The 26093-nt window shown below is 37.6% G+C and overlaps 1 protein-coding gene across 1 annotated transcript in view; it reads right to left on the bottom strand.

The window, feature by feature from the left end:
- LOC125230410 overlaps positions 1-18519 on the bottom strand; it is a 60690-nt gene extending 42171 nt beyond the window's left edge. Inside the window, exons 1-5 of the mRNA XM_048135548.1 lie at positions 18465-18519; positions 14416-14636; positions 11483-11662; positions 11071-11209; positions 10236-10459 (exon numbers count right to left, since the gene is read on the bottom strand). Of these exons, the coding sequence (XP_047991505.1) occupies positions 10236-10459; positions 11071-11209; positions 11483-11662; positions 14416-14636; positions 18465-18519 (819 nt within the window). The remainder of the gene's footprint in view (positions 1-10235; positions 10460-11070; positions 11210-11482; positions 11663-14415; positions 14637-18464) is intronic.
- Between the last annotated feature and the right edge of the window lie 7574 nt (positions 18520-26093).

Here is a 26093-nt window from a genome sequence, read left to right on the forward strand (position 1 = left end):
TGCCAAAAATTTAATATTAGAACAATTTAAAACTAATATTACAAGCGGAAGGAATTGAAAACAGAATACTGATTTGTGTTATTGTAACATTAGCTAAAAATTGGTGAGCATTAGACTCATCGTTCGTCGCGACATCTATTAACAAGTAGCAGTACTGATAATTTATGCTACTTGACGTGTGATTGACGCGTGATTGTCGCTAGATGTGTCTATGACTATGCCTGTAGACGACGGGTGTAGGCATGGGTCCAGAGGAGCGAAATAAGAACAAACGGAGATACTTTTTAGAGGTAAGTGTTAGAGCGCATGTACATGCGTGTATCGCACGGCAGCGAAATGGGAACTGACAGTGATTGGTCGAAAGCCGGTGCTTGTTGCACACATATGCATGCTCTCGCGCACACTTTATTCACACATACATAGGAAACAAATCTGGTAAGTACCTTCATACTATTTTTATAAATTAAACCTAAATATATTTGTTTATTAATCACTAAGTTTTATGTTTCAGGTTTTCTCTTTCAGGTCCAGTCTAATGCGTTGTCTACATTCTCGGCCCCATTGTCCGTCAAGGACAATCATCATCGTCATCATCAGCGGTGGGGAGCAAGGCGAGACGTGCTACTGGTCTGGTAAGCATTCCGGATTGCGTTTTGACATCGACGATTCGAATGCGCCCGTCGGCGCCAGCGTGGACTTCGTGAACTCGCCCTTTGGGCCAGACGTTTCTAGGCATAGCTGGGTCTACAATTACCACGACATCGCCTTTTTTCAGCTGTTTGCCCTCTTGGCACCATTTTTGTCGTGGTAGAAGATTTGGTAATACTTCGCGTATCCAACGCCGCCAGAATGCATCGGTAAGTCTTTGTGCTATTCTCCACATTTTCTTTCTGAACAGGTCAGTGTCATCAAATACACCAGGTACTGGGAGGTTTGAGGACGTGCCTAAAAGGAAGTGGTTTGGTGTCAAGCTTTCTGGGTCGCCGTGGTCTGTCGATACGTAGCTAAGCGGACGACTATTGACAATGTTTTCCACCTCTGCCATCAATGTCATCAGAACCTCTTCACGTGGAGCTCGTTCCTTCAAGATTGCTTTTAGGGATGTCTTGACACTTCTAATTAATCGTTCCCAGGATCCGGCCATGTGTGGACTCGCCGGTGATATGAAGTGCCATTCAAGTTCATGTATGGTCAGTAGATCTCTGACACTCGCTTGGTCGCTTACCTCTTTAAACGATCTTCGTAATTCAGCATTAGCGCCTCTGAAGTTGGTACCATGGTCTGAGTACATTCTGTACGGCCAGCCTCGTCGTGATGCCATTCTTCTCAAGGCCATGATAAAGGAGTCTGCAGAGAGCGAGGGTACTAATTCTATATGGATCGCTCGTACTGTCATGCAGGTGAAGAGTACCCCGTACCTCTTCTCATGTCGACGGCCGACTGTCACTTCCATGTGCCCAAATAGGTCAACACCACAGTGAGTGAACGGGCGTTGGTGATGGGCGAGTCGTGCTGCAGGTAAATCTCCCATCCGCGGGTTACTCGGTTTTGCTTTTTAATTCGACAGTACAGACATCGTGTCGCGACTGTACGTACTGTAGGGCGTAAGTTAATTATCCAGTATTTTTGACGAATATCGTTAACTACAGTTTCATTATTGCCGTGTGCTGCCATCTCGTGGTAGCGTTTGATTATCAATCTTGTGATGTAATCACGCCCGTCAAGTATAACGGGGCGTTTCAGGTCGTAATCGATATGTGATGCAGCATCGATCCTCCCGCCAACGCGAAGTAATCCACGTTCATCTAATTCAGGCGTTAATTTGCGTAATCGACTGCTCGGTTCGATTGTCTTATTATTTTTCAGTGCATAAATCTCTTCAGGAAACGTCTTCATCTGTGAGTAACGCAATAATTCACTTTCAGCGCGTCGCATCATCTCGGCATCGATCTGCGTATTACCAGGTTTTCTGCACTTCGTAATAAATAGTAATACGTTAGCCATACAGCTCCATAGTCTGGTCCACGAAGAGAATTTATTTAGGTCAGGAACAACAGGTAAGTCTTCTTCCCTTATCTCATGTAACATATGTACTTGTAACAGCTGATCTTTGTTTACATTATGTTTTGCAGCGTCAAACTTCGGCCAGGCGTCGCGCGGCGCGTACAGGAATTCAGGGCCGCGGAGCCAGTCGCAGTCGTTACTCAACTCGTAAGTATTTAATTTTGTCGCTTTGTCAGCTATGTTCAAGTCGGTAGGTATATAATTCCATTCACAGGATCTCGACAATTCATCAATTTCGCCGAGTTTATTAGCCACATAGACTTTATAGTTGCGCGTATCGTTTTTTATTTGATGTAAAACGATCAAAGAGTCCAACCAGAAATACCTTGTGTCAGGGGTCAACCGGTGTTCGCGCGCTATCGTGTCGGCGAGGCGGCAGGCTATCACTGCCGATTCCATCTCAAGTTTAGGTATAGTTATGTATTTCTTCACAGGTGTCGAGCGGCATTTACTTGCGATGAATGAAACTTGTACTTCATTAACGTTCTTTATTTTACGCCAATAAGCGACGGCAGCGTACGCAGTAGGGGAAGCGTCGCAAAAGATGTGAAGTTCAAGTTTTGTAGACTCTGTAGTCATCTCGTTCTGGCGCAAGGCATTGCAGTGAGCGTTATCAGTATTATCGCGCTCGCTCGTTATTTGTTCGCATTGGAAATAAAATCGTGGAATTCGCAAGTCCTTTAAAGTTTGTAATTCCGTTATCCAGTTGCGAAATACTGTGTATTCACTCGTAGGTATTTCATCGTCCCATTTTGTATCCGTTCTCCAGACATTTCGTAGCATTATCTTTGCTTTTACAGTAAATGGTGCGAGAAATCCAAAAATGTCAAATATTGACATATAGATGCGCAGGAGTTCACGTTTAGTGGGTTTTCTTTGCAGGTTAATTATCTCAGGTGGAATGCGCTTAAGTGAGAGATCAAAGCCGAATGTATCGCTGGCCGGGTACCATAACAACCCGAGCGTTCTCTCTGGTGTGTTGTCGCACTCGGTTTTGAACCTTATTGCCTTATCACTTAAGGTTTCTTTTGGCGTGCATTCTAAAACTTCTGGTTTATTAGATATCCAATTTCTTATTTCGAAGCCACCTTGTATGTGGATTTCGGAAACTTCTTTTATCATCTTGATAGCCAGCTGTTCGTTGTCCACACTCTCGATGTAGTCATCCATATAATGTGACTTCAGGATGGCGTCGACAGCTTCAGGCATTTCGTTTTGGAATCGCATTGCATTTTTATTTTTAATATGTTGTGCAATGAAAGGAGAACAATTTGTTCCAAACAACAATGACGTCATAGCGTAGGTTTTTAGTTCGCTGTTTTTATTCTCGCGCCATAAAAATCTAAGCGCGTACTGGTCTTCTCTCGATATCTTGATGCGAAGGAAGAATTCTTTTATATCGCCCATGATTGCGATAGGTTTCTCTCGGAAGCGTAGCATGATGCCCAGCAAAGATTGAAGTAGGTCGGGACCCTGAAGGAGGTAGTCGTTCAGGGAGCGGCCTGCGGTAGCAGCTGAAGCGTCGTGCACCAGTCTCATTTTTTTCTTATTTGGGTTATCGACGCCGAAATGGGCTAAATAATATACGCGTTTATGCGGCGCCAACAATTCTTCGTCTGATAACGGTCGTGCATAATTGTTCGCAAGTAAGTGATTTATACGCTCTTTATACCTAGAAGCGTATCCTTCATCTGATATCATTCTTCTCTCGACAGCGAGAAATCTCTTATAGGCAGTAGGATAAGAGTCGGGAAGTAAATCATCATTTTTCCATGGTAAACATATCTCATAACTCCCGTTAATTAGTTTTGCAGAGTTATCGATGATGTTGACAGCACGAATGTCGTCCTTATTTACGCGTGGCTTAGAGTTCACTCCAATCGATTCGAGCGCAAACGATCGGCGGACGAGTTCATGTAGTTGCTTATCGGCGCTGTCGCTAGGTGCTTCGCTTGACCATTGTAGGGATGAGTGCGTGTCTGCGTCTGCGCACGTGTGCGTTTCTGCGTCCGTGCATGTGTGCGTCTCCCGCCGCGCGGTAAGTACGTCCGCGGGGGTGGCGAAGGAGGGCGGAGTGCATGCGTTGCAGATTTCGGCGGCAGGTCTCGCGCGTTCATACAGCGTTGTTGTCAAGGCATGCTTGGCGGTCGAAGGTCGACCGAATGCAGCTGCAGGTACAGGTCCATTTAAGCACCAGCCGAGTTTTGTTAATGTGGCATAGGGTTCAAAATCACCACGATAAACAGTCTTTAGTGGCCTTATTAAATGATAAAAGTCTTGACCGATTAATAACTTCGGTTCCATGTTACTGCATGGTAAAACACTTTTTAAGTCACGTAAATAATCGTAACAGTCTAGGTTCACGTTGGATAAGTCCAGTGTAGGTAAGTCTAGCTCACTCACTTTTCGCGCGCGTAAATCGTACGTTTCACCACTTGAGTTCGAGAGTTTAAAGTTCACAGTTTCACTTATGCATTCGATATTGAACTTAAATGCACCTTTCATACGTACTGTTTCTGGCTGACCTTGAAGGTTGACACAGTTAGCGAGATCAGCTGATATTAAACTCACGGCGGCCCCATCGTCCAATAGGGTAGGGCGTAGGTAGCGATAGTACCGCTAGGGCCATGTAGGTTCACTCGTACAGACTTTAGGTATACACTATCACTGGGAGCCAAGACGGTGTTTGTTACGACCTCGGTCGTGGGATTATTATTGTTATTGGTAGATTCATCTGTTGCACTTAATGCTGGCGTATTGTTTTGATCTTCATTGGTGCTGCTATGGCGTGGCGCTGCGCTGGCCGTGGCAGGTTTGAACGGCCAGTGAAGCAGGCGATGGTGGGGAAGCCCGCAGCCGTCGATATCGCACGACGCGGCCGGGCAGGTTTCTCTCCCGTGGCCTAGCAACAGGCATTTATTGCATAATCTATTTATTTTAACGAAGCGCCATTTCTGCCGTCCTAAGGTAAAAGGCAGCTATTCGACAAAAGCTAGTTTTGAGATAATCGCAAAAAACCTTCTTTTTTGAATTTCTACAAAACGGATTAACTTTTTTCATTATTTCTTTTTGTATATAGTAGGTATAAGTGTTTACTTATTTTAGACATTATTTGTGTGTTTGTACAGCGACTGGTTTTTTTTTAATTCGATAAAAGCCTTTTTGCATAGTATTAAGCTTCAAAAATGGTAGATATTACTAGTCAAGAAAGCGGTAAAACATGCTTTATACGGTGTTCTAATCTAGGATTTTCTCTTAAACTAGGCTATAACGCCGTATATAATCACATACTATCTTATTGCTTAGCAACAATGCCCATCTAGCACTCGAGATTCTAAGTTAAAGGCAGTATCGTAGTTATTCGGCCTTTTTAATTAGTATCCTAGTGAGTTTTCCAGATTTTCGACTGTACTGCTAGTCTAAAAGAACGCATACTATCAAAAAAATCGTATATACGGCTTTATAGATTAGTATATTTGTAAGAAATTGGAACAAAATGCAAATACGTCGTTTAAAAACGTATGTATTAAAGAAACAAGAAAACGCCATTCTGTCCCTATTTACTTAAAAAAAAAAACTTGATCTATCGATTCTTTTTGGATAGTGATAAATATAATATAATAAACTTTTACAGTACACAATAATACCTGCTCTTTTAAATTACGAGTAGTCAGTAAGTAGTCAATTATTAGTATCTATTCGTCATTTTTCCTCAAAGCCTAGATGATAAGAGTGCCGTCTGTATACTAAACATACGTGTACTAATTCGGAGTTTTGTGGAAACTTTCTTACGTTGCTAATGGAAACAAGTTAGTAAGTAATGATAAAATACATAATTATAATTTATTTTGCCTCCAATTCTCAGAAGTGACGCGATAGATTGACATATGACATATGATATAAAAATTGACCTTTTTTTCAAAGCAAAATAACAAATTGACCTATTTTAATGCCAAGATGAGAGGTAGAACAACAACGGGTTTTAATTGTGACCAATCTATCTGCAAAGGATTTGGATGACTATGAAATTTGCCGCACAAGATGTGAGTTAGAAAGCAGTTTACACTACCTACTACCAAATGGTTTCGCATGAATTATACATACAGTTTAGAAGAATTTCATGGTCGCTCCAAAAACCTGGCTCTTTTCTATAAAAAAATTTAGAGAAAAAGATAATATAATTATTGTTATGTGACGAACAGTTTGCAAACAAAAAACAATTTTACCAATTTCTATTACAGATTGTGCGAATATGTAGCAATAGTTCAGTAAGCTAAAGAGCGTCATTCACTGCGGCTGGTTATATACATGAAACAAACACATCCAAAACGCATCCAAACTCAGGAATCTTCCGTCAAAACTCGAGCTCGGAAGTTAAACGACCAAGAGGTACCTCAACCTCTGATAGGGTTCAAATACCTACGATAAAATGATTTTTTGCGAAAAATTTGGGCAAAAAGTGGTTTGGCAAGCAATTTGTCAATTCGTTTTTTGTTTAAGGAAACTTACATTCCTAGATTTACAAGAAGGAATGCCTTCATAAGCAGGTTCTGCTTAAGTATATGAAAGTACAGGGATCAAATATTCTTCTGGTCCGATTAAGCTGCTTTTCACTACGCTCGCCAAGTACCGGTCTGGTATCAAGAGAATGATGTCGAGTTTGTTGCGAAAACATTAAATCCGTCGAACTACCCTGAAATGAATTAAGCTAAGAAACAGATAACATCGAGCAATTCAGAAATGACTGGATTAGTAACCATAAAAATCTTCAACAATGTTACAATACAAAAATTGCGATCCAAAAGTTTATAGAGAGTATCAAAATCAAAGTCAATCAAAATAATTAGTTATAAATTGAATTCGACTACAACAAAATAGTCATTTAATGGATTTTCTGGAAACAGTGGCAGATGACCCCGTAAGTTTATTATATAGGCCTAACTTTCACACGAACATGCCTATGCTTTTTGATACTGGTTATCAAAAATATGGTTATTTTCATATTCAATTTCCTATTATATTCATATTAATATTCCATGTTTGTAAAATAAAACATAGTTGAAAATGTAGACTACTGCCAATACTTCTCCTTCTTATTCCTCATACCCTTATCTCATTTTATGTGGGGTAGGTAGAACAGGTCTTCCTCTTTCATTCTCCTCTTTCGTCATCTCAACACTCATATCTTTCTCTCTAATATCCTATTTCACATAATCCATTCATCGTTGTTTGGATTTACCCCTCCCTCTCTATATCAACATTCATCTCTAACGTTCTCATTCTAAAATTGCAAATTATTTACTTGTTTTACTGTAAATTAAACCAAAAAGGATAACGTTAAATACTTAAACCGTGGAATATTAATATACCTCATATAGTGTTTGCTGCAAAAAAAACTATATACGAACAACTTTCCCACCGCAAACTACGCTAAAAAGACGTATTTGCTTTCGAGCAATAATATCTGAAAATCGAGTTAAATGTTTGTATCTCGAATAAAAATGACAATAGAAATGATGTAGGAAATGTAAACAATAGTTTTTATTGTTAAAACGTATCAAAAATGCAATAATTCAGTATTTTTCCTAACTTCGTTTGGTTTCGATCAATATTTCGCGCGAAAAAGCCAGCTGCGCTCTCGTACTGTCAGCCACAAGCTGCGCCGGTGCTCGCAGCTCGTCACTGATGGCTTTTCCATAGCATAAAGTATCTTTCGGCTGGCGGGTGGATTGACAAAGGTTGGAGCATATACTGTTTTATAGGCTAGTTTGCAGCACTTTCACTCATTTTAAAAGTTTTTTTACGTTTAATATGACACCCATACAAAATAAGAAGAACGTATAACACTTATTCGTTTTTATAGACTAATATTGTGTTGTGTAAAACAATCGAGCGATACTAGGCTTAAATGACGTATTTGACATTTTTTACAGAAAAAATGTATATACGCTTTTTTAGACTAGTATCAGTTTAAAAAATTGATCAAAATCCTACGCTAAAACTATGTATAACGTCTTGTACGTATTTTTAGCCTAGTTTTTCACTTTTACGTACTTTTAGGCTAGTAATACTGGATAACATGTCAACCTAACCAGAGCGTAAAAAAACGTATATCTGCATATACGTTGATTTAGCTTAGTTTTGTTAAATAGCTGCTTTTTTGGCTAGGAAATCTTGGAAAATTAGTGCAAATACTGCCTTTTTAGAGAAATTTTCTCGGAAACTAGGCAACATATCGAAAAACGGAAAAAAGTGGTCGATGCAGCTTAACCTGTACATTACGAATATTACAATAAGTCAATTTCGGCAAAATGTCGAATAGCTGCCTTTTACCTTAGGACGGCAGATTTATCTTTGCGGAGTGCGCGTTTGAATTTTATGCAGTTAGTCAGCGGGTGATAAGACACTTTACAAAACTTGCACTTTGTGTTTGTATCACTATCGTTGTTTAATATGGGGTGAACTTGATATTTACGGTCGTCCATCTTCTTAGGAAACTTATTGTGTTCATTTTGAGAATGAATATGAGTTACACCTGCGGCGGCGATCTTCGTGGCTTCTTTGTGCAGGAACTCAGAAAATAACTGCAATTTCGCCTTATGTGTATCGCTATGTTCGTATATATAGTCTGCCCACTTGTTGATAAGCGCACTTGGACACTTAGATATAACGATGTTTAGTAACTCAGGGCTTCGAAGATGATCGGTCTGATTAATGGATTCGGCGGCTGCCACGTAGTTCCTCACTTTGACAGCAAAGTTCACCAGCTCGACGTGATAAGCTTGCGGTAAAGGTTGCAATTTCTTGATTTGCGATAAGATTTTATTTATAATTAGGTCGGGTCTACCGAACCGTAGCTCTAGCGCTTCTAGGATGGCGCGTGGTGACGTATCAGTGGTAAACAAAGATGATACCGTTTCTTTAGCTTCACCACGGAGACATTTTTCTAATCTTGCGATATTTTCAGTATCACTGTAGTTACATAACTTCGTGGACTGCTCATACGATTTTTTAAACTGTATCCACTCGAGTGATTCACCAGAAAATAACGGTAAGTCCTTAGACGTGGCTAATCGGGATAATAGGCGAGTATTAGCACTTTGAGTTGTAGTAGCCAGTTTCTCCATCGCGTGTGCTAGGTTTTCAAGTGAGCTCGGTCCGGCGGTAGGTTCCTGCCAAGGTGTCGCGATAACGCGTTCTTCTTGATCGTCTTGGCGACTTTTCTCCAACCACTCCTCCACTTTTTTAGATGTTTCGGACAAAATAGATCGACGTTCTCCGCTGCAACGGGACTTCTGAGAATATTCTTCATCCAGCTTAGCGAGCGCAGCGTCTAGCTTTTTATCTATTAACTCCTTCTCAATCCTAGCTTTAGCTTCAGCGGCTTCTAACTCTAATTGTCTTCTTTTTGCTTGCAGTGAAGACGTAGAAGTTTTGTTCGAAGCATTAGATCGATGATGACCTTGTTCTGTCTCAGTCTTAATGCTACCCTCTTTATAGGCGGGGTCTTGTAGACTAAGTGCCTTCGCGTTGAACAGGCTTGCGTGATCCATAACTTCTTCTTTGGAGTTCTTTGGGCACGATTTATGCGATTGCACTTCACTCTGAGTATCCATGGCATGTTTCAGTTTCTCTCGTTCGAGAGCGGCTCGCGTTTTAACCATAGTGCGCGGCGGGGTGTGAAACATTCCTTTCTGTCCTGACATCGGTGCTTCTCAGGAGCCGGTTTGATAGGACCATGTGTAGACGACGGGTGTAGGCATGGGTCCAGAGGAGCGAAATAAGAACAAACGGAGATACTTTTTAGAGGTAAGTGTTAGAGCGCATGTACATGCGTGTATCGCACGGCAGCGAAATGGGAACTGACAGTGATTGGTATGCCTATACAAATAACTCGCATTTACTGATGTATGGAGTTACAGGCTCCGGCGTTTATTATCAACTCTTCAATGGTCTTAAAAAGAACTATTAGTTTGGCAATAAATAAATATGCAAAGAACAATACAGAGACTTTCCATGAAAACTTTCGCAATTTTGAAACTTTTATTTGGTGCATTGATAGGTCAAACATCAAATTGCGTAGACCAACAATGAAACTAGTAGAGAGTAATGACAGATTATTATTCAAAGAGTTACAAGCAAATTTTCAGGTTTGAAAATGGTATATATACCTTAGGAACAGCATCAGCAGCACTATCACCCATAATAAACGCCAGTTCTTCAGTACTAATGGTTTTATGCTGCTGAGGGCTAGCGGAGCCATATTTAGCTAACATGCAGAAGCAAACTAAGGCCAAACTCCCCCAGAGCCAGAAGGATGACGGCCAGCCAAACATGGGGCTTCCACAAAAGAAACCGGAGACTTGGAAGGATATTATAGTTCCAAATTGCGATCCTGGAAAACACAATATTTAAAATAGGTTAGCAAGTTTAGATAGGGGGATGGGTTGCTAGGAGGTAGGGTCTAGCGAATGATATTCCGCTTTGTGTGGTAGGGCACAGAACAGCGGATATCATCTCGCTCGAATCTAGAGCAAAGCCCAACTGGGGAAGTACCTCCGCCTTACAGAAGACCGCAGCCAAATAGCACTAGACCCTACTCGTAGTGTTGTGTTCCTGTCGGTGAGTAAGGCTACCAGAGCTCAACGAGGGTGCGATGTGCTGCTGACGGAAGGATCTACGGAACTAATTTGTTCCGTAGATCCTTCCGTTAAAATTGAATATTGCGAGATACCTAGAAAGTGCAAGTACTTAGGTACAAAACGAAGATAAATTTTTTGGTAGATACAGCGGTACTAATCTCGACTCCGGGGCAATTGTAACTAATCCGTTTTGTCCATTATTACACTATGATGTTGAGTTCTACATGTATCCACTGAACACGCCTACCATATAATATAACCGGTGGACACTATTTAATAATGCAAACATTGTAAAACATGGAAAAAAAGGACCAGTTACATTTGTCCCCCAGTCGAGATTTGCCCCGATGTACCTTAATATTACCTGTGTATACGTAAGTGCTGAGCCGTCCTCTCTCACTCAGGGGTGCCCATTTCCCTAACATTGCGTGAATACTGGGATAAAAAGCCGCTTGCGTTGCACCTTGTAACAGACGGCATATACACACCCCTATCCATCCTGCCTGAAAAAAGGTAAAACAAAGATCTGAAAATACATAAAAATCTAGTGCACGTTTCGGAAAAATTTAATATTTTGGATAAATCAATATGAATGAGGAGGCACACTCAAAGGTTATGACAGATGGCGCCACCTTTAAGTCCATTGCACAGATAAAGAGTTTCATACATGATTACTTTTCCCTCTCTCACATATGAATGACAGTGACATGCCTAGACACATGCACAGGCGGCGCCTGGCGGGGTAAAATGTCGGTGTGCCTCCTCATTGTACTTACAAATTGGGGTATCCACGGAGTAATTATAGAAGTGACACCATTAACAGCCAATCCGACCATGAAAGGAATCTTGCCGCCGAACTTTTGTGCCAAGATTCCCATTGGCACCATCATTGTTGTATAGCCGACGAAGAATGCGAAGAGTGTTATTTCTTGTTGCTTTTTACTCCAATTATATGTCTGAAAAGTAAAAATATATTATGTTTATTTTTTCTTTAAAACAGAAGTGAATAGGCTACTACTGACGGTGAGCTCCATCTTAGCCTATGTCCATTTTCCATTTCCCTCCTTTCTGTCAGGAGTGCCTAAGAAGAATAAGTTCATTTAATAAAAAAAAAATATTCGTAGAATTAACTTATTAAAGAAGGTACCTAAGGCGGGATACCCCCATTTGCCAGAATTTCATTTGCCATAATTTTAATTGCCATCCTATTCAACAATCATAATATTGTTTCTCATAACATCTTATGCCATAATCATTGTTTACTATATTAATCTAGTGCCAGAAACTTTGTTTCCCATAAAGTCAGTTTCCATAATGTCATTTGTCAGAATCATCGAAATCCGTAATTACCACATTCCATACCATCATTTGTCATACAAATTAGCATCCAGAAAAGTCAATTTCCATAATGTGCTTTGGCAGAATCGAAAACTACTATAATAGGTACTAGAAGGACTAGAGAATGAAACTGCTATCAGAAAGTAGGTTAGGTTAGGTTAGAACTGTGACCCCTGAAAATGAAACTGACTATCAGAAAGTAGGTTAGGTTAGGTTAGAACTGTGAACCTCTGGAAAAGGAAACTGCTTGAAAAGTAGTTTAGGTTAGGTTAGAACTGTGACCCCCCGGAAAATGAAAATACTATCAGACAGTGGGTTAGGTTAGGTTAGAACTGCGACCCCTGGAAAATGAAACTGCTATCAGAAAGTAGGTTAGGTTAGGTTAGAACTGTGACCCCCTGGAGAATGAAACTGCTGGAAAAGTAGGTTAGGTTAGGTTAGAACTGTGACCCCTGGAAAATGAAACTGCTATCAGAAAGTAGGTTAGGTTAAGTAATAATATGGGCAACAATTAATATGGCAATAATTGCTTATGGCGTTTGAATATTCTATGAAACCATATTATTGCACTTAATAATATGGCTAACAAATAGTATGGCATTGTATGATTATGGAAGGTAATATTCGGATAAACAACGAGTATGTCATATGATTTTTATGGTAAACAAATCATTCGGGCAAATGAAATTCAGGCAAGTTAGATTCGGGCAAATGAATATTATGTTAAATGACTGTCGGGCAAACAATAGACAACCACCTAAGGCTAGCATTTTATACAAGGTGCTCGCGAGGAACCCGCATAACTTTAAGCACGCGTTTCTGAGGCCAAAAGAAAGAAAAAATGTTATATGAATTTTAAAATTTTTCGCAAAAAAAATTTTTTTCGTTGTTTTTTTTTTACTTTTTTGGACGTATTTTCACATATAAAGTAATTTTTATCCATGAAGTTGGCAATTAAAATGAGTTCCTTAATTTATTTTTCTAAAAACCAAATTTTTTGGAAGTTTTTCTTGTCACATTTTGACATCTATCAATGACTACTGTGAGACCTTTTCTGAGTAACAATACGGAAATGTTTTTTTTTTTTAATTGGCAATAACTCTGAAACTAGACGAAATCTAGAAAAGTTTATATGACATTTTAGTCTTAAAATGTGACCAAGAATATGCCGTTAAAGTTATATGGGTTCCTCGCGAGCACCTTGTATAAAATACGAGTTTCTACGTATTCTGTATCAGAAGTCACTTAGAGCGATTAAAGATTGTTTATGTAATGAACTGATAAAATTACATATTTCATATTTTACAATTACATTCATAAAATCAAGAGACATGTCAGACATGTGCTTAGGATAGTAGTATAGGTACTATGTATTTAGCTAATTACAGATGTAGTGCGAAAAGGGCTTCCTTCGTATTTTTCCGAAAACGTTCGTATTTGTCATGCTAGTTCAGTCAATGTCAGTACGTCTTGTACTGAGACTGACTGAAATAGCATGACACGTTCGTACGTTTCCGTAACAATACGAAGACAAATCTTTTCATACTACATCTGTACTCCACACCATACATTAAATATAAGAAAAACATACCATCCCATTCATTAAAATGCGACGACAAATAATCGATGGAAACAAGGCATTTTTTGTGGCGCCATCTATGTGTGGTGTAGTGTATGCGCGTTCTTAGGCGGTCGTATTTTAATAGTATGGGATGGTATGATCTTGTTATATTTGAGGGGTGTCTTTTCAAAGGGGCTTATTTCCACTTTGAACTTTTTTTGGGAAATTGAGAAAAACATAATTCCACGGTATTGATTTTGAAATTAATATTTAATTTGCAAAATTGTAATATTGTAAGTTGACGTTAATGCTATGATTACATCAAACGTAACATGTGTACCTAAATAAATATTTAATTAACATATGTTTTTGAGAATTAAGCACTTTTGATGCGAACTTTTGGGAATTAAGCCCTTTTGTTGTGGCCTTGTAGCGTAAATGTTATTATTATAAAATAGTTTTATTTTATTTTTGGATTTTTTATTAACGTTAGTTGATATGAATGTTGTTGTAATACATACATTGGTTTATCCACATGAATAATCATAACACATTTTTCAAAATGTGTTCTAAACTTTGATGTTAATCTTTTTTTTAAAGATCAAGGCGAGACTTTTTGAACTTTTATCTCAAAACAACGCGTAATTTTCCATACTAAGAAAAACTGCATTCATAGTTTAAAAAAAAGAAAAAATGGAAATAAGCCCTTTTGAAAAGACACTCTTCTTTAATCTATGCCCACACTGAGTTTTAAAAACAATAATAAACCTTTTTAGCAAAAATCCCGCTGACTTTAGTTAAAGAGTTTACCTGAAACACACTAGAAGTCTTCCTGTCACACTCACTCGTTTCATTAAAGGTCTCATTGCCATTGCTTATATTCCTTGTACAAGACTCATGAGAAGTCATGGCAACCATGGCAACACTGAGATGAGCTTTGATGGTAAACCCGATAGAAAGGCTGGTGAAGAGGATGAGAACTTGTAAGTGACGGGCGCCGATGCCTCGCGGCGCTTCGTATTTCGGAGGTTCTGCAATATTGATAGATGCTGTATTGTTGTTGACAGTGTAGGGATTATGCAGGGTTGATTGACGTGACAGTAACAAGCAACTGTTTTGGACCATTATTATGGTAAAACTGGTAAAAGTAAGTTTGTATATTATTTGTGAAAGAAAGTTCTTCAAAAAACCATTGTCCCTACAGATTTCTAAAAGCTCGACAACGTACAAGTAATAACCTCTCAGGCCCCGTAGCCGAATGGCATTTCTACGACGCGAAATGAAAACGAAACGCCGCGAAAGGTAGTCTGGCTCTGTCGCGCCAATACGCAAGAGCGATAGAGATAGATATCTACGAGCGTTTCGTTTCGTGAGCGTTTGTGCGTTCGTGTTCAGCTACGCACGCTGGAGTTGCAAGCGTCCAATGTTTGTTTGTCACGATGTAGTTAGTTCTTCATCAAAGCAAAGTAAGCAAAGTTCTTTAACCATTATTTGTTTTTATCAAAAAGTTGACAGCCGATATGCTTAATAGAAAAGGGTCATTTGTATAAATAAATAAATAAATATTGGGGACACCTTACACAGATCAACTTAGCCCCAAACTAAGCAAAGCTTGTATTATAGGTGCTAAGCGACGATATACATACTTAAATAGATAAATACATACTTATATAAATAGAAAACATCCATGACTCAGGAACAAATATCTGTGCTCATCACACAAATAAATGCCCTTACCGGGATTCGAACCCAGGACCCCGGCTTAGCAGGCAGGGTCACTACCGACTGAGCCAAACCGGTCGTCATATATTCAGATTGACACTTTGGTAGCTGTCCAAGAGATTAGAGATGATCCCCGTTAAAGGGACTCAGAGAACGAAACAATCATTTACACATTACACGAAGTGCAATAATAATTACTACCCACCGCCGATAAATTCATTGTCGGAGTAATCCACCAATATTAATGTGTTATTAATGTGGGTAAGTGGATTTATCACTGATCCCCGGTTGTCAAGTCTTGTAGAGAGTAGAGTAGACAGAAAACTATCTCAACCATTTTGTCTCCGTATTAGTAATTCAAGCAAAATTTTCTAAATGACTAGTGCTATCATCTCAATAAGGGCCAGTTACATCAACCGTTAATAGATACCTAAGTTAAGTCAAAGTGCGCAGCAGAAGTCTATGGAAGTTCTTATACAAAAAAAATGGGAACGCTAAATTCGGTAACGGAAGATTTGGTGCAACCGGCCCTAAGTAAGTGCAACGTTTTCCTACATAAAAATAAATAAGTACAGTTTTTATATATAAAGTTCTTATCGAAGAAGTAGTAATTTTCCGTCCGATAGCAGTTTGCCAACGCGGAAGTTACGTTCCACCTACCCGTTTGTTATCCAGTTTGGTGTTATCTAAGGCGAAACAAATTTCTTTGCTGACCAGTTGTTTCCTACGGTGAATGTATTTGCACTTACTCTTATACTCTAAAATATATATTTTTTCACTAATTATGTAACAAAATTTGTTACAATATCATAAATTCATCATTTCGAAAAGGAGTTGTTTTTAGATTTTTTTAGATTTTTAGCAAGTACGAGTATTAGTTTGAACGTTTTTTAATAAAATATCCTTATAGGTGATGTGAAAAGCAGTATAATAATTCGCATGCTAGTAACATTAAATCTACCTTGGACGTTTATATTTGAATCCCTTTCAACGCTCTAATTTCTATTTTAGAAGTCCTTGCTATGCTCATTGTTTGGGGGCAAAACCTTGAAGAGATTTGTGTGCAAAGGGCTATAGTATTTTATACAATCGTGATATAATACAAAGCTTTTCAGTCGAGTACCATGTTTAGGCCACGAAGCTTGCCGAGTGGCCTAATAGTACGGTACGAGAGTGAAAAGCTTAGTTATATCATTATTGTATACAATACTTTTTCTACGAGTCATCATCTTCATCATTAATGGACGGAAATATCATCATTCATGCAAGTTAAAATTAATGTTAATAGCGTCGTTCACCTTTGTATCAACATCGAATTACCTAGCAACCAATTGTTTGTAATAACCGTCTCTGATTGGCCGATAACGCGACAAATAAAAAAAAAATGTATTTCAGATGCAGAAAAATTTGCCAGGTATCGCAAATTAGTATAGAAATTGTATGATGTTCTACTTTTAAATTATTACAGTTAACTTAAAGTCAACTATAATATTATTATATATTATTATAGTTGAGTCGGAACTGCCATAGAGTATCCAACACTTAAAAGTTAGCACTTATAGTTTAGTCTGTGGTGTCCTAATTGACAGATTACAGTCGACGAGTAGAAAAAAATTTTTAAATTGTATATTGATATATGGGTGTACAACCGTAGGTGTTGCCTGAAATAAAACTGTATTTATTTATTTTTTGTTATAATTTATAGAAAATTCCGATTTATTTTTATTTATTTCAATTAATTGTTAAATATTTGCGTTTCTTAGATTCATATTAAAATGCTTTTAATCTTATTATATTAATATTACATTTTCCAGCCAGATTCATATCATAATTATACCCTTCTTTACATATTAGCTTGACTTTCATTTTTATTATATTTTGCCTATTTTCAGAGAAACCCTCATTAAAGAAACCAGTATTATAGTTAAATAGGTAACTCCTAGTTTTGGTATTTTATAAAGTATGTAAAGTATCATGAAAATTCAATATCTTTGACGGTTAGACTTACATAATAAGATTTCATGTTTATTTTATTACCAAATATAGAATAATAAGCGATTGAAATCCATTTATATACAACAAGGGTATCATAAAGAATTTTGAATGATTCACGGCTTTTTTCATTAGACTTACATTGACTGGGATAAAGACCGTGATCACCTTTTTGATTTTTGTCGAGTTCCCGATATTTCGACGCAGTTCAGTTCAGTTCGGTTACTGGGTACGTAGCCGAATGGCACAAACGCCCACGAAACGAAACGCTCGTATCTATCTCTATCCCTCTTGCGTATTGGCGTGACAGAGCCAGACTATTACCTTTCGAGGCGTTTCGTTTTCGTTTCGCGTCGCAGAAATGCCATTCGTCTATGGCACCAGTTCAGTTTTCCGTGATCATGATGCATGTAACTGCATCGAAATATCGGGAACTCGACAAAAATCAAAAAGGTGACCACAGTTTCTCCCGGTCAATATAAGTCTAAGGGTATCATTTTTCAAAAAACGGATACCACATTTGAAGTGAACTGAAGTCAAAGTTTGTTTGTGTAAAGTTCATTCACCTATCGATAAGACATTTATTTTACCCCATAAAATATAAAGAACACATGGCCTAAACCATTTCTGAACGTTGGAGCCGTTCATTATCGACTATATTAGGCTGGCTTCGTGCACGCATCAACATTGCTGTAATACGCGCGACCAGCATGTGCATCCGAGGCACACGCCACCGCTTCAAGGCTATCACCCGATGGCTCGGCTTTGACGACGGTGCTGCCCTCCCACATATAGACTAGATATTATAAACAAATATTTTATAGATATGTTATATAAGTTTCTGTGTAACTTGGTCCTATAATAAATTATGGTTCTCTTCATTACACTAAAAAAATATATATATATATATATATATAAAGTGGGTTGTGAAGTATTTTAAAGCAGATAAAATAAATGTAAAACCGTTTACAACACACATGTATATATATATATCCCTCACTGAGCTTAGGGTTCTATTTTAGAATCCCTCACTTCGTTCTAGATTCAGTTTACGCCCTCGTTGTAAATTATGTCATTTTACTCCATTGTAATATAATCCACTATTAACTGGCCTATTAAAAATAAAACAGAAACTTTTTACATACCATCAAATATTTCAGATTTTGGCACATTTTTATAAACAACCTTACTACTAGACATTTTGTTCTGCAATGCGGTAAAATATAGTTCAAATAAGATACGTGTTTATATATTTTATCATATTATATGCAAAGATAGTCATTTTACAAACAAAACATTAATCATAGCATCATAAATTAATGAGGATGGGGACCTGTCACTCATAACAGAATTAGATAAAATATTTACTCCAGAGAGGGAATGTTTTAAAGATGTTGCACAAGTTTAATGACTGACTAACAGACTTATTCTAACTTAGGAGTTCCAATGACTACCTTCCGACTCCATCTTGAGACCCTGGCTGTCATGTAGCACTAAGAGTGCTTGTCAAAACTATTCGAACGGCATAAGACTCATATCAAATTTTATCGAAATCGGTTAAATAGAAATGGTCAGTTATTTTTATAGCTGACTGTACTTCTTAGCTCCGAGTTATCATAACAATTCATTGACATCCAATACAAGTGGGTCAAACTTAGCTGAAAAGTTTTTTCAATATCGGTTAGGTTAGGTTGATTAGTTTTATCGCTGACTGTACTTTTTTTCACGGGCAACTAATAGTCATCGAGACGTTTCTAAAAACCCCAAACAAAGTAAGTTTGCGCTATTTTATCACAAAACATAAGCATCTCCGGTGTCCATCATCAGATCAGCTTCAAGTCACCATAAATATTGCATTTTCATCGGATATACATAAGTGTGCAAAGTTTCAACTGACTCAGAATTCGGAAAGTGGGTCAAAAGCTTCTACGTTTTGAGTCACACCATAAATTAAATATAACAAGATCATACCATCCCATACATTAAAATGCGACCGCCTACGAACGCCCTTACACTCCACCACACATAGATGGCGCCACAAAAAAAATGTCTTGTAGCTTTCGATTATACTTGTAAATAGATGGCGTTAAGTGTCACTTTTGACAGAGATTTACGGCTCGGAATTGACACAATGCCAATCTACAAATAATTGGTGGCAACAAGGCATTTTTTGTGGCGCCATCTATGTGTGGTGGAGTGTAAGCGCGTTCGTAGGCGGTCGCATTTTAATGTATGGGATGGTATGATCTTGTTATATTTAATTTATGGTCACACTAACATACTAACAAGGCAAATTGAATAAAAAAGCTTTTAATAAAAAAATACGACGCACATGCCATTACGAGTAATTTGTTGATACATTTCATTTTCTCTCACTTTCTCACACTCTTGTGCATAATTATTATAGAAAAATATGATATGGATGTAGATAAAATACAGCAGCTTGTAAGTATCGTAACGATTTCGTTATCAGTGTATCTTACCTTTACCTTCCTGTTGACTATCTGTCAAAAGATAAGAGATGTATGTTGGATTCTAAGGCAGGTTCACACACTATTAATAAAGCTAGTTATACAATATTCAAAAAATTTTTACCATTACTCTGTTAAAAAATAATTAACCAATTAATCTACACAAAATTGACAAAGAAACAAACTGCAAATGTCCAACACCATACAACACAAATGCCTCACAGCCTTCGTCGTGCTTGTTCCATTATCAGATGTACTACTGGATCCCAAGCCGGTGGTAAAGTAAAGCCATCCTCTCTATTAAAGTTAGGATATTTCTTGATCTCAATGGCCTCTCGCAACATTCTGGGTATATATCGCTTCTCCTTAGCGAGAACCAGAGGCTTGTCAAACTTTATAGCATGATTGACTTTATCCATGACATGTTCAGAGACTGCAGACCTTTGCCGACGGTGCTTGACATCCGCTATGTGTTCCTTCACCCGTGTACTTGAACCCGTACCCGTGAACTTTAATAGAGAGGATGGCTTTACTTTACCACCGGCTTGGGATCCAGTAGTACGATGTATGTTGGAGTTTATAATAATCCATACTAATATTATAAATGGGAAAGTGTGTATGTCTGTTTGTTTGTCCGTCTTTCACGGCAAAACAGAGTAACGAATTTTGACGTGACTTTTTAAGTGGAGATAGTTGAAGGGATGGACTTTTTGTCTCTTTCTAACGCGTGCGAAGCCACGCGAAAAAGCTAGTATTAAATAAAGTAAAAGCCTATTTGAAAATCATGATAATATCTACGTGCTTCAATTATCTAGTTCTGAATCTCAATAAAAATTATTATCTTTAAAATTTCATTAATATGTTGCAACATGATAAAATTGTTAGAATAAGTTTTATTTATGGTAACCTCAAATAAGTTAAGATATTGATTGTTTTTGACACATGTTTGACATGTATGTACTTGTAACTTCCTCTTCCGTTTAACCGTTGAAAGAACAACTCATAGTTCCGGATTAAATAAAACCTTGTTTTATTTTATAATACTTTAATAATTCTAAACTAATAATTCTAGGTTTAACAAATATGAATCTTGGAAATAAGTATATGAAATAAATTGTGCTCAAAATAATCAATAGATACAAAGTTACTTAATTTTCGTATTTGTTAAATATCAATAATTTCACACATTTTTTTCTTTCTAATCCCTTGCCAAGAGAAACATAAAATATATATATATTTATATTGCCTTTGTTTTTGGGATACAGGCGTAGGCGTGACTTTATGTTGTTCCTACTCGCAGTTTTGCATTACACCATTTAAAATATGTATTGTATACTTTGTAAATAATTTATCTTAGATGTCTTAAGTTGGTCTGTTTCTTGATATTTTTATATCAGTGTGCACGTTTACAATATAACCAGTCTTTTAATCTAGCTGTTGAAAACTCGCTACACTCACATAAAATATAAAAGTGTTCGCTCGAGTCACATAATCAGCAAGTATTATGACGCTTATTTCACCGTGACGGCTCGTGCTATCTTTACACCCCTATTTAGGCCACATAACATTTACATGATAAGCGCAAAGTGCCATTTCTACTGTTTTATCCGAACTGGTTTTTGTTTTTAAACCACAAAATTTCACATTATGCTTCTCATGGTTTTGTTTTTCTAATACTCCATCAGCATGCAAAATAAGTTTGTGGAAAAAATTTTTTCGTCAATTTTTGTAGGTTATGTAATTTGGGGTACTGGTAAGCAGGTAACGGTAGGTAATGTAATTTACTCATTGTCACAGGTGGTTTTGTGAGTTCATACTTTTGCTACTTGCTACTCACGATTACTGGTATTGAAGTCTCAATAAACACTTATCATTGTTTAAACAGGACAAATGTGAAGGCTAGACCCGTATTGACTTTACTGAAAAACATCTTGGTGAAAGTGAAGTCTTATTTCTTGAACTTTATGTAAGTAATTTTAACTATAAAACTCCCGTGAGACTCATACATATTTAAAAACATGTCGAACGCTATATCGACTTAATACGTGAGTAACCCGCTAAAAATATTTTTAAATATTTATGTAAGTAATCAAGTGATCCTAGATAACTTCTGTTATATAAAGATAGTTCGTTAGGTACTGAAACACATTGACTGACTTTAGGATATTTGGACATTGTTCTTACAAGGTTTTCAATCCACTAACAACTATTGACGTACATTTTTTAACGATCAGACAGCGGATGGTCAGTGTACACTACCGCCCATGGACTCCCGAAACAACAGAGTTTGTTATTTATCGTATTTAGGTATTTAATTCCATACTTTTGTTAGTAAGATGAGTAAAGACTTGCCGTTTCTACTGATATCCTCATTTCTGATTCGATCGCGCAAAGAAAACGAGCATAGCGAACATAAAATCTAACGATGGAGCTACTTAACGAAACGGAGTAAGTATCCACGCTTACTCCGAGGGCCTAACACGAATCTCGTACAACGTCTTTCCTCCCTATCACACACATACGGATTTAAAAGTGCGCCAGAGTGTAGAAATGCTGTATCTTTCGTACAGTCCTAGGCCACTCTAGAACTCTGTCGTATTGACACAGTGCTTTATTTTCTATAGAAGTCAGTTTGACTTCTACTGTGAATGGGTCCTACAGTGGCCTAGGATTCAGATTGGTTGACTGTAGTTCGTAGTATTACTTCACTCTTTTAGTTCACTTGTTCAATTTAAAATAGTTTAGTAGCCAACCAATCCATCATTATTTCAGTTCTGTCATACATTATATAATAAAATAAAAATAAAATTTCTTTATTTCAGACCAAAGTCCATACAGGGAGCATTATTATTTACATTATTTAAAAAACTTATTTTATATTGATAGATATGAATGAATGATATGAATCACTCAAATGATTGAAGTAAAGAAATAAATAATGTTCAACTGAATTGAATTAGTGAATGAAAGAGTTACATCAAGATAAGTATCTACTTCAACTTTACGTCGTTCATGGTAGGCCTCCTGTTTTCTTTGGTAGGTAGACGTTAAACATCTATGCGGGGAACCAATGCGAACGTTAATGGGTGATTTTGGATCATTTATTTTTATTATTTTGCGAAATCATATAGAATAACAGTCTCTGTTTATTATTTGAGCGATCTCTATGAGGTCGTGAATGGATTTTAAATTCTTAGGACTACTTGTGTACCTAAGTACCTACTGTATAGTTCCTTTCCAAAATGATTTCAAAAGCACTGACTTTTGTAGTTTAGAGTCATCCAAATGTAAGTTAATAGTATCTTCAGTCGTTCCCTCGCTGTTGACGATCGTGACATCTCCATCTAGGCATCTGTTCCTCGCCAAGCGCATCCTGGCAGTTCTAATTGCATGGGTGCAGTAATTTTAATACACCATTTAGTAGGGGGAGGGGCCTTCTTTCTTCTTGCTTTCATGTCGTAATTTATTCTCTGTTTCTAAAATCGTCAATTAATCTCGCCTGTGCAAGGGTTAGGTTTAAGGGTACTTACGTCATAATTTCATAGAAGCGTGAGATTCAAATAACTCAAAACATTATACTGGATAAATTAAATATGCTTGAAAATAAATAGGTACTAACTTTTGAACGCAATGCAAAGCAGAATGTATTTCAATTTACAAAATTATTAGACTTTGTAATGACCAGAATATTTCAAGCGCATTGTTTTACCTGCAACTGCAGTGCTGTTTTGACTCACTGTAACACTGAACGAAGATAATACTAAGTAATGTTTTTTATTTATTTAGTCGTATGGCAAAGAACAGAATCATTCATAGGTTAAAATTAAGTCCAATCAGCCATTTATTGGCCTCGTCGCTAAGGGTGATCAGGCAGGCAATTATGTTCACGCGATAAGTGATAAAATAGCAGGCCGTCCCTATCGCACTATTTGTAAGTGCGATAGGGACGGCCTGATATTTTATCGTCTATCGCGCGACCATGCTTCCCGTGCAGGTCTTCTAGCGGTCCATTAGCATAGCGCGTTACAGGGCAATCTCCCTCCCTCTATTATGTGCTGTAGGGCTATCATGGTCGCGCGACAGATGATTAAACATCGGGCCCTCCGTATCGCACTTACAAATAGTGCGATAGGGAAGGCTTGCCATTTTATCATTTATCTCGCGACCACAATTGCCTGCCTGGATTGTTTGTGCAGTCTCGCCACAATTGTTGCAAGCCGGGGACTCCACCCATCCACACCGGTGTTTATAGTAAGCACAGCGACCGTAGCCAGTACGGAGTCGGTTGAGGTTACACCAGTGCCGTCTCGGGAGATCGCAGCCTTTGATTATGGTGCCTGGAACGATTTCTGATCCTAGCTTTCCCTCCATCAAAGACTTCCACGACTGTGACTAAGTAATGTTGAATATCCAATATTATGTCACGACTACTGCATTATTATTTACAAGTAGATTGTTACGACTTTTTTTTAAATATCATCATTCGCCTGCCCTTATTCCAGTCATTTGGGCGTCGGCGCAGCATATCCTTCTCTTCCATACCTCTTTATCGCCCGTCATCTCATCATTCACTTACTTTCGTCATCATCTATGACAAAATCCATTCACCTTTTTTTATTATTATAAATGGGCTTACTCTTAGCCACAGACTAGTCAAAGGCAAAGACATGGCCTACGATGGAGAGCTCGCCCAGGAGATGCCTGTTCACTCTTTATTTTCCACGACTGTTTTAAATATGTCGTCCAAAAACTAATGTATACACATATTTTTACTAAGCGTTTACAAAGTGAACCAATCGCATTCGCTAAAGCATTCTAAAAGGCATTTTTCCCGCATTTCCTCCTAAAGGAAGCAACGTGGTTGCCCGAAACATACGCTGTATTTACAATAAGGCGTAAGCGACATTGAAGGGAGTGGTTTATATGTCGTTTTCTTCTTTAGCCGTGGACCGAAATTGTTCGATGCCATTAACAGGGAATGCTTTCATTGCCTCACTGAGGGCTTCATTATTTGCGCTGCTAATGGACGGTAGGTGTAGCCGTGTATGCAGCCCTCACCGTCCCTTAACCGATTTTGGATACCCCTTTAATTTAATAGGCGTCTCTAGTTTCTGTTACATTTTATCTACTCTCGTGATTTGGATTTTCATAAAAGGTGCTCTAAATTGCTTCGAGATAAAATTCATCATACATTTCAATACTCCGCTATGTAGCAGCAGCTACTACTGCAAGCAATTTAGAGTTGTGCAAGCTCATAGCTCTGGAAGCACGTGAGTGGGAGATCTGTGGTTGCGTATTTTGAACACAATTTTCAATCGTAAACTGATTAACAAGTGCTTTTAATGCGTAGTCTGTCAAAAAAAATAAGTCGTACCTCCAGGTTTTGATCTCTCCAGCTTAGAAAAAAAACTCGAATATTCAATAGACACTTGAATTGTTTATTGTTTAATCTAACATAATAGATTACTGTTAAAATAAAAATTATTCTGTTGTTAAATTATTTTGTTGTGTAAATGGAGAAATATGATTCGAGCCCTACTCCCCAGCAGAGGATAACAGAATTTGAAGAAGAAGAAGAAGAAGGGTGAAATAACATGTTTCGATAACTAAAATATCAAAATATCTGTGTCAACGAAAATATGAATAACCTTGTCATCTTGAATAGAAATATGAACATAATCCTTTATTTCCATTGGATATTGCGACGAATTTTGTACTGCCATTATTTTTAAATATTTGAAATATTTTTCCTCCTCGACAACCGTTTTGGTAGAAAATACAATACAATACAAATATTCTTTATTGCTCACCAATAATAATAAGATGACATCAAAAAATTAAGCACATAACTTTGACAATGGTACAGGCTGTCTTATCGCCAAAGAGCGATCTCTTCCAGACAACCTTAAGACGCATACGGTACACGTTCGTACGTTGGTAGACGTGATAATAACAATATTATAAATAATTGCTTCTTACATAGTATCTATAATTTTATCTATAATATTCTGTTTACATCAACCCTATACATTTTTCTTAAAACCCTTAAAACTTTCTATATTTCAATAATCGGGAGATGTTTTAAAAATTAAAAAATGTTACAAATTTCTAAACACGCTGTAGATTTTTACTGGTCCATATTTTCAACAATTTTGAATTAAATTCTTCCTATAAAAAAACGGATAAAATAAGTGGCATATTTAAACCAGTTTATTAAAAAACGGTTATTTTATTTTATTAAAATTAGTAACTTAGACACCTATGGAGATAGGTATCTCCGTTAACATACGATTGGGTTTTACT

This window comes from Leguminivora glycinivorella, chromosome 10 (genome assembly GCF_023078275.1).
Source record: "Leguminivora glycinivorella isolate SPB_JAAS2020 chromosome 10, LegGlyc_1.1, whole genome shotgun sequence".
Taxonomy (NCBI): Eukaryota; Metazoa; Arthropoda; class Insecta; order Lepidoptera; family Tortricidae; genus Leguminivora; species Leguminivora glycinivorella.